Source organism: Embiotoca jacksoni, unplaced genomic scaffold (genome assembly GCF_022577435.1).
Source record: "Embiotoca jacksoni isolate LCO1_2020_lvr unplaced genomic scaffold, fEmbJac1.0.p SCAF_15, whole genome shotgun sequence".
Taxonomy (NCBI): Eukaryota; Metazoa; Chordata; class Actinopteri; family Embiotocidae; genus Embiotoca; species Embiotoca jacksoni.
The window spans coordinates 2,535,404-2,549,577 of NW_027185285.1; the positions used below are offsets into that span (position 1 = coordinate 2,535,404).

The 14,174-nt window shown below is 44.3% G+C and overlaps 1 protein-coding gene across 1 annotated transcript; it reads left to right on the forward strand.

The window, feature by feature from the left end:
* Nucleotides 1-480: 480 nt before the first annotated feature.
* Nucleotides 481-11,412, forward strand: gpr146 (G protein-coupled receptor 146). Its single transcript, XM_069148776.1, has 2 exons — nt 481-748; nt 6,766-11,412. Exon 2 carries the CDS (start codon nt 6,807-6,809, stop codon nt 7,806-7,808), a length of 1,002 nt encoding a protein of 333 aa, XP_069004877.1. The 5' UTR covers nt 481-748; nt 6,766-6,806; the 3' UTR covers nt 7,809-11,412.
* Nucleotides 11,413-14,174: the final 2,762 nt, after the last annotated feature.

Here is a 14,174-nt window from a genome sequence, read left to right on the forward strand (position 1 = left end):
TAGGACCTTTTTAAAAAAAAACAAAAAAACATATACAATAAGTGCTATTTTAGGAAGGGACTTGTGTGTTAGCATTTTAACTTATCTCTGCAACATAATACACAGACGTCTTTGACATGACATCAAAACTGCTATTTCTTCCCGTTGGACTGATAATTTCTCTTCATTTATGAATGTTTTTGAGTAAAAAAAAAAAAAAAAAAAAAAAATCATACATATTGCGGCTTTAAAGGTTCAGAATAAGACACATTTCCATAATGTCCTCTGAAGTGATGTAAACACGACTTGGCTGTATGTGCGCTCCTCTCGGTTCCCCCCCCCCTCCCCCTCCCCCTCGCCGCCCCGCCTCTCCGCCCTCCGTCCAATCAGAGCGGAGAACAGCCAATCGGGCCTCGCAGAGTGGAGCAGGGAGACAGTGGGGGGAGGGTCACGTGTGTACACACTGTAGACCTCACCAGTACTCCAGCAGTAGTAAACTCTGCAGCGGTCGGCCCCTTTTGAGCTGAAAGCCTAGTCCGAAAAGTTCATAGATAACGAGCGACTTCACTGAAATCCACTCAAACGTCTCTTTTCGCAATTTGCAGTCTTCATGAGCGCGTGGGGAGCTACATTGTAATACGTCTTTTTATTTTTATTTTTATTTTTTTTTTACTCCCAAATGAGACGACTGAGAAATGCCAGTGGAAATGCAACATCCAAACCCAATGCCTCCGTAGGTTTGTCAACGACCCAAACCTATACGTTTGCGGTGAGTTTTCTTCTCCTCTCTATCATTTCTCTTCACTATTGCAAAAAAAAAAAAAAAAAAAAAAAAAAAAAAGTAGTACTCCGGTTGCCAATTGAAAGCGGGTAGAAGTGACTTTACCCCGCTGGGGACGGCTAGAGAGGGGGGCGGGGAGTGGAGGAGGAGGAGGAGGGGGGGGCTTTAGTTGTGCCAACAATAGCCACAGAAATGGTTGAATAATGGGTGAAGTCGTGACAGCTACACACGCTTTCATCAACTGTGATGACACGGTTTCCGCAAAAAACAAAACAAAAACAAGAACGCGTTAAGTTGTTGTTTCCTTAGCTGTGTTGAGCTGCAGAAGCCCCACAGTTTTATATTTGGAAAACAACACCTGAAGATGTTTCCCACGGCATCACCTTTCTCAGGGCAAAAAGACTGTGGCAGGTTAATCAGAGAGCTCTCAGGTAATAGAAAAAAAAACAACAACAACAACAACTCCATTACTGGTAATATGAAGTTGTAGTAAATAATAGTCTTTTTTGACAAGATGTCTTTAATTGGGACCTAAAACTAATGGCATGTCTTTAGTTACTCTTAAGCAATGTTTATAACTAGTAGGCTGCAATATGAAGACAGCCTTTTCTTCATATCCCAAGTCATCAATACATTATGATCACTTTTTTTTTTGTTATGATGTTAAATCATTCATAAAATACAAGGTTATTAACTGACTAAAGTGTAGCTCGCCCACTTTGTTCAGTTTTCTTTTTTTTTTTTTTTATCCTGAGGGTTCAACACAGCTTACATCTTAGTTTAATCATACATATCAAAGCTTTTGATCATTCATTTCTTTCCTTTAATGACTAATATTGAGTGGCTACTAAATTGATGTGTGAACGGCAGTACTATTAATGGTGATGGTAATGTTTTATTATTTTAATTTTGATCGTATTTCAGCTACGAGACTGAATGATTGCTACTCTCTCACAAAGTAGCCCCTGTCAGATAAGTCTTACAGCTCACCGAATTAAATGCGTCTCGAGATTTAGGCTTTGCACTTGTTGTCTTCAACTTCATCCATGTGACCGAAGGGGGCATGGGCGTGTGCGCCCTGGCTTAATGGCAGTAAGCCTGCTTTGTGCTGACCATTGAACTTTCGACTTTGTTGATGCCTGTGACAGTTAAAACACGTTGCCTGAAAGAAGCCGAGGAGGCCATTGAGACTGATCAGAGTCTATCACACTTGATAAGAGGAAATGATGTTTCTCCAAAGGAAATCTGAAATTGTTCAACAACTTCTGTGCGGCAGAAAGTCCCTTAGACTTTCTTTCAGGGACTCTGCTGTTAGTCAGCTAAGATTTGTAGATTAACTGATTAATAAGACAAGTAGACAACAGACCTTTGTGTAAAATGTATAACAACCTCTGCAGTTTGCAAGGCAACAACCCTGAACACAAGTTACGTTGCCCCGCTAAACCATTTGGGGTAAATGTTGTGGAAGATAGAAAACCTATCTACTGAAATTGGGTTGATGGATAATTACCACACCTGAACCGAGATCCCTCATTGATCCCCTCAGTCAATGAGCTCCTTTCAAGGAAATAATTGGCAGCTGAGAAATAAACTAGAACAGGAAGAGATTTAGTAACCTTCTTCGATAAACTATTTACATCATAATGGTCTCTCATTCTGAAAGTAGTTTTATGGCCTCTTACTTTGAATTGCACACCATCAGTTTGTTCCACTTGACTTCTGACGCCGTTGCGCAGCCGCAACATGCGTAAAAGTGAGTCATGCAATCTCATTTTCTTTTCTGTAGTATTTCTGCTACCGCCCACTGCTCGCGGACAGGAGTTGCGTATCATGTGACATCACCCAGTGTTTTCTGAGAAGGGCCTGTAAATTCCAGTAACGAAATATGAGGGGTGTGGGCCCAGTACGTCACACTGCTCGCATCAGCCTGCGAGATCTGGCCTCAAAACGCTGGGACGTCAAGCACGCTGTTCCGAGATCACGTTATGAGGGGCTGAAGCATGCTGTAGCAGGGACGCCCCCTCTGGGAATATTTAACCTAACCACTTTTGACATGGAGTAGTGCAAAAAGTTCAGATGAGGCTTAACCAAGTCTACCGCGGCCGTCAAAGTCATGTCCAAGAAGAACGAGACAAACAATTTTTCAGCTTGGCTGTCGGGGGTTTCTTCTCCCGTATGCATAGATGTGCAAGAACACAAATCTGGAAATAGTTATGTCTCTTGTAACTCCGGGCATCTGCATTTACATAGCATAAACACGGGGCAACATGAGGAAAAATGTTTTCAAGGGAACAGCCCTAAAAAATAAAAAATAAAAATCCAACAAGAGAAAAAATAACCCGACAAACAATAAAACATGATTTATGTACTTCAATAACTACACGAATATAGCCTTTTAAAGACACAACTCCTCCAACAGCACTCACGCTGCGATAACAGCAGAGCACAGTGCCTGTTGTTTTGCTCAAGTTAACAGTGCATCTCTGACCTCCACTCAACCCCTGCTACATCACATCCAGCTGTAGGCCTGACAGACTCTAACATGGACTTGAAAATGAAATGGTCCTCGTTACTCTGCATTAAAACAGACATACAGAATGGAGCTCACGCTGCCTCCGAGTCAGTGGGAGACATTTTCTTTCACCTTGCCTGTTTTTTTTTCTTTCCCTCAGCCGAGTGGAAAACTAGAGATTTCATTATCACGCGCTGCTGGCAAAATGTGCAGAGCTAAAGTGCAATGGTGTTTACAACACCCAGGGAGAGGTGGACCAGAGAGAATAGATGCAGACAGTTTTAACGCCAGCGGTTCACAAGCTACATACGAAAAGCCCGATTTTAAATACTATTTCACGAGTGGATGTGTTTTCCATCGAGTGTGGCCTTCACGGTATGCAGAGTGGACAAACTGCTCTCCAATATTAAGCAAGCTATTTCAACTGGCATTTACTTCTCCACTTACGTGCAACAACCACATCGTGCAACAACTGTACCTTGATTGGATCGGCCTTATTTTAAGAGGGTATTTAAGGTTCAGCATTCAACAAATCAAATATGTAGGGATATACTTAATGGCACAGATGGATTCGCTTTGATGTGGTCTACAGAAATAAATCCTTGTCATTTGGTGGCAGATTATGATATTTTGGCTACACCCACGCCAATACAGTTTCGTTTTGACCAGCATCTACTGCGAGGCGCTGAGGAATTGTGACAAATTGGAGCATCCAGGATTGCACGTGGGTTGTTCGGGGGACATCTGTGAATTGTCGCAACACAAAATAACCTGTGTTACTCTCTCCCCTTCTAAACTGCATGGAAGCTGACGTTTAGTACTGGAATGTGTTTTGTAATTTTCTTTTTTTTCTCTCAAAAGGAGTTTTATGACATTTTTATTGAAAAAGTATTGTTGAGAAACTGAAGTCAAGTGCTGGTCTTTCAAATATTTGAAATAATACCCAACCTTATGTAGATATTATAATAACGCCGAGGTCACGGTCCCGGTGGCAAATATGTACCTACAGTCCAGTATTGATTAACAAGGCAGCGGCCTGAGATTAAGGTCCTGTGTTTCGTTACTACGGCTAAAAACTGTGCTGAAACGGGAAGCATCGCAAGTCATTCTGTCATAACCGAGAAGTTCCCGCAGCCCTTGAAACAATGAACGCCGTTTTAATGGCGAACTCGGAGATGCCCTGCAGCCACCGGAAGCTGCAGAGTGCAGCCGGTGTGATAATGAAAGGCTGGCAGAGACGTCGGTATACAGCAGGTGCTAATGAATGGGGACAGCCGGCCCCGACGCAGCGAAGACCCCCCCCTTTAATAATCGCCGGCCTCCCCTTCGAGTCATTTTCTCCCGAGGTGATGAGAGGTTGTCGGAGGAGGAGGGAAGGGCGAACAAACTTCATGTTAACGTGCGGTGCATTCAGAGACGAGCACATAATCAATGGGAGAGGATCATTGCAAATGCCGTGCTTTTGTCAAGGTCTGTTTGAGCCGATGAGTCACCTCGCTGCTGGTGTTTAGAGATCCGTGTTTACAAGAGGGCTGACCGGTGCTCCCGTCTTGGTGAAGACAGGTTTTTTTTTTTGTTTGTTTTTTTGTAAACAGTAACTCTATACTTTCTTCCTCCTGATCCGCTTCCAGTCCAGCTCTGAGCTCCAGCCTCCACTATCGTCTCATTACGGCCAATTTGGGTAGTACGGAGGAGGGACGGAGCCCTTGTGTGCGTATGTGTGTCTGAGGCTTAAGGCCAAAACAGCCTCTCAGTAGTGGTGTTACGTAAGTGAACGGAAGAATGTTTCCCTTTTACTGGCATCGTTACTCATCCTCCTGCAAACAAAACTGCCTTCCTGCACTTTGTCCTCGGCTATTTTCAGGGAAGAGGTTTGCACAGGACTTTTTCCCAAATTGCCACACTCATTTTTCACTGGAAATTCTTTTTTTAAAGCAGTTTTGGGAATGAAGCCAAACGTGTGGAAACACAACCAAATCATTTCTAAGGAAATGAAATACAGCGGAAGTGGGTGACGTATCACTGCTATCCTATGAAATAATTATAATCTTCCTTTTCCTTGACCAGAGCTATTTTACTAAATTATTTAAGAGTTAATTATGCAAGGCCAACGTTATATAAGCTGCTAGAGAGATTTGCAGCGCCATCAGCCTTGATCCCAAATTCTCCCAACATGTGCTTTGGTCATTTCTTTTTTTTTTTACCTTACCCTGAACTCCAACCCTCAACTCGTTCCTGCGCGACTCTTCAACCGGCGCCTGCCTCACATTTCGCTCTCTATAAATCCACCCATCGCCGCACGCCCCCGGTCCGCTCGGCAGCAGCTTGAGCAGAAGGTGAACGCGCTTCACTCGGAGCGGCAGCGCCAAAGCCGTCTTGTGAAGTGTTCTTTCTGCGTGATCTTTGCCGCGCGGCCGTACGAAAAGGACGCCGGCGGCTTCGCACGGGCGGCACTTCACTCCATCACTGTGATGGAGAGAAAACGAGAGGCCGAGCAAGAAAGAAGAAGCTTGCCAAAGTGTCAGACAAATGCAGTTTTGTGTTCTTCCACCAGAACAAGGGGCTCATTTGTTCGGGCCAGCGAAGAGAAATAGTGGTTGTTTTTTTTTTTTTATTTTGAGGCTGGGCTCGCAAACGAAAACATATCGAGAGACGTTTGTATTCAGCCAGTCAGATGCAATGAAAGGAAATTAACAGTGCATAATAGCTGAGTCGTGGCTGACGTGTTTTCGTGTCAAGGCCTTGCTTACTCTTCCAGCCAGCACAGCAACCAATAACAGACGAGGACAGAAAGCAACTTGCTGTTTTTATGACAAAATACAGAACACGCACAGACTCTTGACTTGTGTGACTGGAAGACATGAATGATGCATCCAAAGTATGTCTGAATGAGCTCACAACGATTACAATGTCCTGGTTGTTTTATAGTTGAGCTATTGTTTGAATAATTTTTTTTTGTTCTTCTCGTGGCATTTAAAGCTGAATTACAAGACAACTGTATATGCAACTGGAGGTGCAGCAAGATTTGCAAATCTGCAATCGCAGCCACATTATATGTCTGAATATATTTACAACAATGGCAATGTTGAAACGACTGTCCCCGAGAGCTCCATTTTGACTGCTATCTGTAATAAATTTGAACGAAGTGTATCTCAGAGGATTATTGGTACTTGTGAATTTGGACCGTGACGTGACGTCATCGTGTTTCTAGTATGGCCTATGTTTTGTCACTGCTGAACTTCTATCATCTACTGGATTTGAAGGTATTTTGCGCATCGTTAATGAGGGTGAAAAGTAATTTGTGGATTTGCTCCACAGTTCAAATCCACACAAAATTTAAAATCTGCTTGGCCGGTACTTTGTCTTTATTTCAACTGACAGACAAACGCAACTCATCAAAAACATAACCTCCCTTGGTGGTGGTAATGGCATGCATGAAACAGTATTCTCAGTGCCGTCACTAACTCCTGTCTCCCCGACTTTCTGCCTGCAGTTGACCTGTTGAGAGCGCCTGACCAGCGTCGGAGCCCAGCGATGTGGATCTGCATGGTTTACAATGAGACGGACACCAGCGTGGACTTCCGGCTCTGCCACGACTTCGGCCTCATCCTGTCGGTCTTCTCCCTCATCTACCTCGTGGTGTGCTTCCCATTGGGGCTGTGCTGCAACGTGCTGCTGGTCGTGGTGAACCTCTCCAACAAGGTGTCCATGACCATGCCGGACGTCTACTTCGTCAACATGGCCATCGCGGGCCTGGTGCTCAACGCGGTGGCGCCCGTGGAGCTCCTGAGCTCCACCTTCACCCGCTGGCACGCGTGGGAGTACAACAACGAGGTCTACATCACCCTGCTCATCCTCTTCAACATCTCGTCGCTGGTCATCATGTACTCCACCACGCTGCTCAGTCTGGACTACTACATAGAGCGGGCGCTGCCTCGCACGTACATGTCCAGCGTGTACAACACTAAGCACGTGTGCGGGTTCATCTGGGGCGGCGCGGTGCTCACCAGCTTCTCTTCGCTGCTCTTCTACGTGTGCAACCACATCTCCACGAAGATGGTCGAGTGCTCCAAGATGCAGAACAAGGAGGCGGCGGACGCAATCATGATGTTCATCGGCTACGTGGTTCCGGCCGTCGCTGTTCTCTATGCTTTTGTGCTCATTTTGCGCATCAGGAAGGAGTCCACACCTCTGGATCAGGACTCCGGCCGCCTGGACCCGTCTATACACAGGCTGCTGCTTGCCTCGGTCTGTGTGCAGTTTGTCCTGTGGACCCCGTACTACATGACCCTGTTGGTGCACACTGTCGCTGGCGCACCCGGGTACATCGGCAACGCACATTACTTACCCACCTATTATTTTTTGAGATGCGTGTCAAAGCTGCTGGCTTTCTCCAGCAGCTTCGCGATGCCTCTCATGTACAGGCAGATGAACAAAAACTTCTCCAACAAGCTCCAGCGGCTGCTCAGGAGGCTGCACTGCAGAGACCGGTCCTGCCCTCACGAACGCTCGACAGTGCAACAAGTGGCGACGTGATATCGCCTGTCAGGAGATCGCAGATGGCCCTCCTACTCCCTCTCTTTTTTTTTCTTCCCCCCCTCCCACTTCTTGGCCTAGCCAGCACTTATCTTCCCCTCCCACCCCCACCCCCACCCCTCCTCCCCTACAGAGCCAGTATATCTGGCTGGGCTCCCTCACTGCTCTGGACTGTGTTAGGAGCGACATAGCTGACTGTGGAATTTCCTGTCACCTTCCAGGACTTGATCTGATCTATCCAGTTGAGCAGTGAGAGGACAAACCGAGCAAAAAACCACTAAGTGCTGCTTTTTTCTTTTTTTTTGTTTTGTTTTGTTTGACACCGAGTGGAGCTCTCCAGCGAGACGCTCGGGCTTCTAGTTCAAGGGTGGTAAATTGGGTACAATCATCCAGTGCAGCGTTTTCTTCAAGTCTCACACAGACAAGCACAAAATAGCCTGTTAGTGAGCGACTTCCGAGCACCTTGCCGTTGCGTGCGTGTGGTTTTGTGTTGCGAAAGCTCTGCAGACAGCAAAAAAAAAAAAAAAAAAAAAAAAAAAGTTTGACTGTCTGGATTTCACTGTAAAGTCTCAATATGATGCGATGTGATGTATTTTGACATTTTTATAGTGTTACGGCACAATGCTTCCCGCTAACACACAAGCAGAACCAATAAGCTGTAAACTTTAATTAGCAAGTGAAGCCAAGTTATTTTGCATTGATGGGTGGTGGCTGGTTTATCAACAACCACCACAGCTAATGAACATTTTGTTCTGCCAGTAAATATCACCATTTACTCCCCTCAAACTAGAAGCCTTGGTTGCTTGATTAAACACTTCAGCTCAGTTTTCTTTTTACTTATAAATGTATCGGGAGTGATTCCTCATTATCAGATGAAATAATCTTCACATTTTAAAGGTCTTTCACAGAAACTGTAGCTATTTTCTTTGTCCATACCAGTACTACCGCGTAGCTAGAAGTAGTTTCTGGCGTGAAGTCATGTTCTCATTTCTCTTGGATAGATGGAGTCCCATGGTTTTCATCCACTCACAGGCATGAAGAGATTATTTTGATGTTTCTAGCTCCACAGCAGACCCATTTTTTATACATCCACACCACATCACAAAACAACAAAACTAAAGCAAGTATTCAGGGTTCAGACATAACCAGTATACCTCTTGTAATCTGCTGAAATAACATTACCTGTTAACCAGACGCAGTTCAAATTAACACGTTGAACAAAACCCAGGTCAGGAGAGAGCCGCAGCTCACTGTGATTTTGAGAAGTGTGTTTCACTCGTGCAGTGGAGTGCATGCAGAGAGTGAGTGAAGTCCACGCAGGGTGACAGAGAGCAGCCCGAGGAGCTGGCATGTACATTCCCTACATATTATGCGCAGTCACGAGTGGTTGGGATGTTTTGTCCGGTAAAGATACGCGGACTCACTCGGCCGCTCCAGAGGCAATAATTCAAAACCCGTCTCAGAAACATCTTTGCATACGTTTGCAGGTGTTTCGGCTTGCCTGCCGAACACCTGCAAACAAGAGTCTTTCACACAGAGGAGTCCGAGCTGCAGCGCTTGCTCAGATGCATTGAGGTAATCTGCGCGTTATTGGCACAGCTGCTTTGCTCGCTTGCCCACCGGGACCGGCTGCGTCGCGGCCGCCGGTGCCGATCGCAGTCATCCTAGACAATGCTTGTGATTTCACCGGCCGCCGCCGCCGCAGCGTGTTTCAGAGTTGTCCCAAAAATGGATTATCACTCCGCTCCTCTAAAAATATACGCACCCGGTCTATTTTTGACGGACGCCAGGTCGAGCTGCACTGGGCAGATCTGCCGGGCAGGGAAGTCGGGACACAGGAAAGGCATGAAAACATGGACGCACCCCCACACACGCGCTTCCGGTGGGACACGAAGCCGTCATAGACCACAGGCCGGTGGAATCCAGGCATTATTCAGGAGCAAACCGATCATTCTTATAGTGATAAAATGCAATAACGTGTTCTTGCATGAGGTCTGTAGCATCACTGCATTAGATCGTTTTTTTTTTTTTATTAGCTTTCTGAGTGAGAGGGCCAGTTTATTTATCACCCTGTGAACGGATACGCCTGCGAGGTGGGGCATTCATGTGAAGAGAAATGAAAAGGTGGCCACACTGTTAAATCTCTGTTCATGTTAACCTGATAACATTTTGGAATATTTCCATGGGTGTGGTTTCACTGTAAAATGTGAAGGATCGCTAAACGTACTAACGGTGATTTGATAGTCATAAATGAACATTGTGTATTTTGCATTTCACGTACTGGGGTTATTTTGAGTCAACAGATCATTTTTATTGAATAATCCCACCCCCGCCACGTACATCTGCAATCAATCAGTAGGAAATATATTTTAACCAAGACTGTGCTTACGTTGCGTGCTACAATATGTGCTGCCCCACAAAAATCTTGTACGTATCATGACAGTTAATCATTATTTCAACTCGGTTCAAAGTCCTTATTCATTGAGGAGAGCGGACAGTAGTTGCATGGTCAGATGATAAGTGGTTTTGATCAAAGCTTGTTCATTTTCTGCCCCGAAATTGTACATTTGACGTGTCAAGAGATTGTGGCTACATTTTTTTTTTTTTTTTATCAAAATATTGATTATTATTTAATCAGTAGGTCCTAAATTATACTTAAATAGTATAATAGAATTGAATTGAATGTTTCCCAGTCTCCTCATTATACAGCACTTGAACATAAATCTGGAAATAATAGCAGTTTTACATCCATTTTACAAAAAGATGTCCAAATAGAGGGCAATCAGCATGTGGTAATTTGGAAATGAAAATTGTTTAGGCATTTACATCTGAATCAAAATACAGAAAGAATGGCAATCACTCTGATTTTGTGCAGAGTAGCTAAATAAGATGTTTTTTTTGTTTTTTTGGTTTTTTTTAACTGATCACTGTAAAACCACCCATTAGCAAAATATCATCAAGTTTTGTGGGATTATTCGGAGCTTGTGTGCATGTAACGTCTAAATTTGGTCTCCGTTACTCCCAGAAAGTCTGACTTTTAACGTCAGTTTTTCTCAGTCGTTGCCCTGAGTTCGTCCATTCAGCTGTTTTTGAACAATCTCGCTCAGAGACGGGACGGAACACAAACTCTCCGGCAGCGATGACAATTAGCATGAAACACACGAACCGGCGGCGTCATGTTCAGAACTGGAAAATAAAACGTGATCAAAGCTCAAAATCGTACCTACCTCAGACAAGTGCTCAAGTCTGAGTTTGGTTTATTATTTCAGAGGGGCCTGAATCTCCCATCAGTGCAAAGAAATTAAAATTCACCTAATCGCTGAAACGGTCCGAGCGTAAAAACACACCTCAAAGTTCTCGCCATTCGAACAGCAAAACCTCAACAGGCCACTTGAATCCACTTTCTGATGTGATGCTTTTGTGACTGTGTATACAAGTGTATATGTATAATGCAAAATAATGTGTATATATAGTATGTGAAAGATTTACAGGAAGCTACTCTTTCAAAAATACAGTATTATTTTCTGAGAGATATATTTAGATTCTGCAAGTAATCTACTCCACTGTCAGCTCAGTCAAAGACTGATTAAACGATTAACTAACATGGCTACGCCCGTTCCTTTTTTATCTCCGACAAGCGCTACGATAATGTGAACATGTGCTGAAACATCTGCTGTGCAGCCTGTTGCTTTAAAGCTGTTTAGTATAACGGCTGTGAAACATTATTTGGTCTTTGTGCCGTTGACCGGAGGTGTTGAGTCTGCCCATCCAGTTCTTGTGAATGAGATATTTTAGAAGAGCTTCGAAGGAATTTCTTCAAATTTGGCACAAATGTTCACTTAGTTCCGAAGATGAAATTGTTATATTTTGGGGGTCAGAGGTCACAAGGTCACCGTGATTTGAAGTCCAACGTCATATTCCCGAAACTCTTTGAAGGAGCATCTTCAAATTTGGCACAAACGTTCACTTGGACTCAGCAATAAACAGATTTCTGTGGTCAAAGGTCAAGATAACTGACTTCATGTCCGTCCTATTGTTGTGGACGTAATATTTCAAAAACGCCTTGGAGGAATTTCTTCAAACTTGGCATAAACGTACACTTGGCAGAAAGCACCGGTTTACAGACCGGTGTTTGAAATGGAAAAAAATACTCTTTTTTTACTTATTATTATAAAAAAAAAAAAAAGACTGGCTGCCGTTTTGCAACTCAAGCGTACATCCAAAGAAACGACTGTTAATTTGAACCGGTCAACCCCGATCAGCTCGGGGCGATGGGCAGATAGCTGCGGTTGTCCGCTCCCTCTGAGCTGCAGTGACGGTGGGTGTGAACACGGATGCCACCGCTCCCCTCCAGCTCATCACGCCGCCAACAGCCGAAGGACCCTTCAACCACCACGGCACACTTGACTGGGGAAGACCGCAGCATTCCGGGCATTCTGGGAATTGCTCTGTCTTCTGTGGGTCTGACAGTCCGAAGACCGCTGCCGTCCTCGATGAAACGGCGACGTTGCGTAGGTTACGTCAGATAACAATGCTGCACACAGAGAGCTTGCAGCAGGATCGGGATGATGAGGATCACACTGTAACAGTCTAACTGTGAACCTCTTTGCAGAGGGAAGGTGCCATAATGCAGGGAGGGGGTGATCACAATGCATTAGCCATTGTCGCTGCCACACTGTTCAGCTTACAGTCAGACCCAGTAAAGCAACGACGTGTGTAAAAGTGCGCATTAATAACATCTTGGGAGCCAAAACACAGAGGCAAACATAGCAGCTCCAAAGGGAGGAGGGGGAAAGCTGAATTATATGTACGACATCTGGAAATGATACGATAATGGAGTGAATTAAACATGGTTGTCATGGTTGCCGTTTCCCCCTCTGAGGACTGAAGTTTCAGGAAGGCTTTCAACACAAAGAACACAAAGCATCAGGTAGTTGTTTAGTTAGTTTGTTGTTCATTTCCTTTAACAGGAAGCTGGTGATGCAAAAGGAAGTCGATTGTTCCGAGATGTGATACAGATACCGACATGACGCATCATAATCTCACTGATTAGAAAAAAAATCCATTACAGTGCCAAATATTCTTATCAGTACATTTACACTCGTTCAGTGGAAGTTGATTTTCACCAAAGTGATGCACAAATGAGGTACAAACCAAGCCACTGCGCATCAAAGAGGATGTGGGCAGCAACATACAAACGCTGCAAGGCTGCAGGTGCATGAACTAAACAGAACACAAGACATGTTCCCATAACGTCTTAATGTTTTTAATCTTTAACAAGATGCAAGAAACAAAAGTGAAGCTAGATGCAGTGTAAACAACCTGCGTGTCAAATTACGGGTTTGTTATTGTTTGCAAAGTGTCAAAGTGTACCAGAAAAATGTCTTAACTGCACTTCCATCTGTCTGGAAATGGGGCGGTGCTGACAAAGCACAGTTTTTAACGTGGTACATTAGTCTTAATGTTGTTTTTCTCTTTTAGAGGTTCAGCCAGACCAAAAGTATGAGGGTCAACTCGAGTTGTGCACGCGGCATCAAACGGCAACAGACCACCTATGAAGACGGAACATTTGGCTTGCGGCTTTAAATGTTTTATTTGGCCGTCAACCTCATTTCACACGCGGCCTCAGACCAGACTCTTCTTCTTTTTTTTTAATACGGGCAACACTGGGCTGCACAATGTAAAGACGAGAACAAGACCAGACAGGTTACAGTTAGTGGCTTGGAGATCTATCTCATACTGTGATCTACAGTGTCACAGAGAGGGCAGAAGTGGAGTTTCCTGAAACAAAGAGGCAACAGGAAGGAAGGAGTGAAAGTGTCAGATGCCTGGAGACTGAACAATGGTCCGTGTTATCATGAAAAAGAGATCAAATAGCAAAGGCTGGGGATTTACATGCAGGTAGGAGAACAACAGTAAAGAGGACAATGCTGTATATGATTACACGCTGTCGTTTAACTAAAATAAGTTGTAAATTCCGCTGTGGCTGGTGAGTAACCCAGCTATCCTTTCACATGTGGGCAGTGCTGTCTTTGACGCATCTGAATTCTCTCTCCATAATGAATCCTACAGAACGGAGCAACAATTTCAGGGTGGAGCCTTCATCTTTTACCCACAACATGTCTGCAGCTCTAAGGGGAAACAAGTGGATAAGGGCAGATGTTTGATAAACAATCCACCCTTCCTCTCTTGCAGATCTTGTTCTTTGCTTTTCCTCCTTAGAGAGGATGACGAGAGAATAAAAAAAAAATAAAAAAAAAATAGACTAACAATAAAATCCCAGCATCAGCTAAATATCAAAAATGGCCCTGGAAGCAGTGCAGACAGAGGAGCTGGACTGGGCAGGATGTTCCATTCAGAGTTTGT

Coding starts and splice junctions, on each gene's coding strand:
- gpr146 (XM_069148776.1), top strand. CDS start 6,807: ATGTGGATCTGCATGGTTTACAATGAGACGGACACCAGCGTGGACTTC.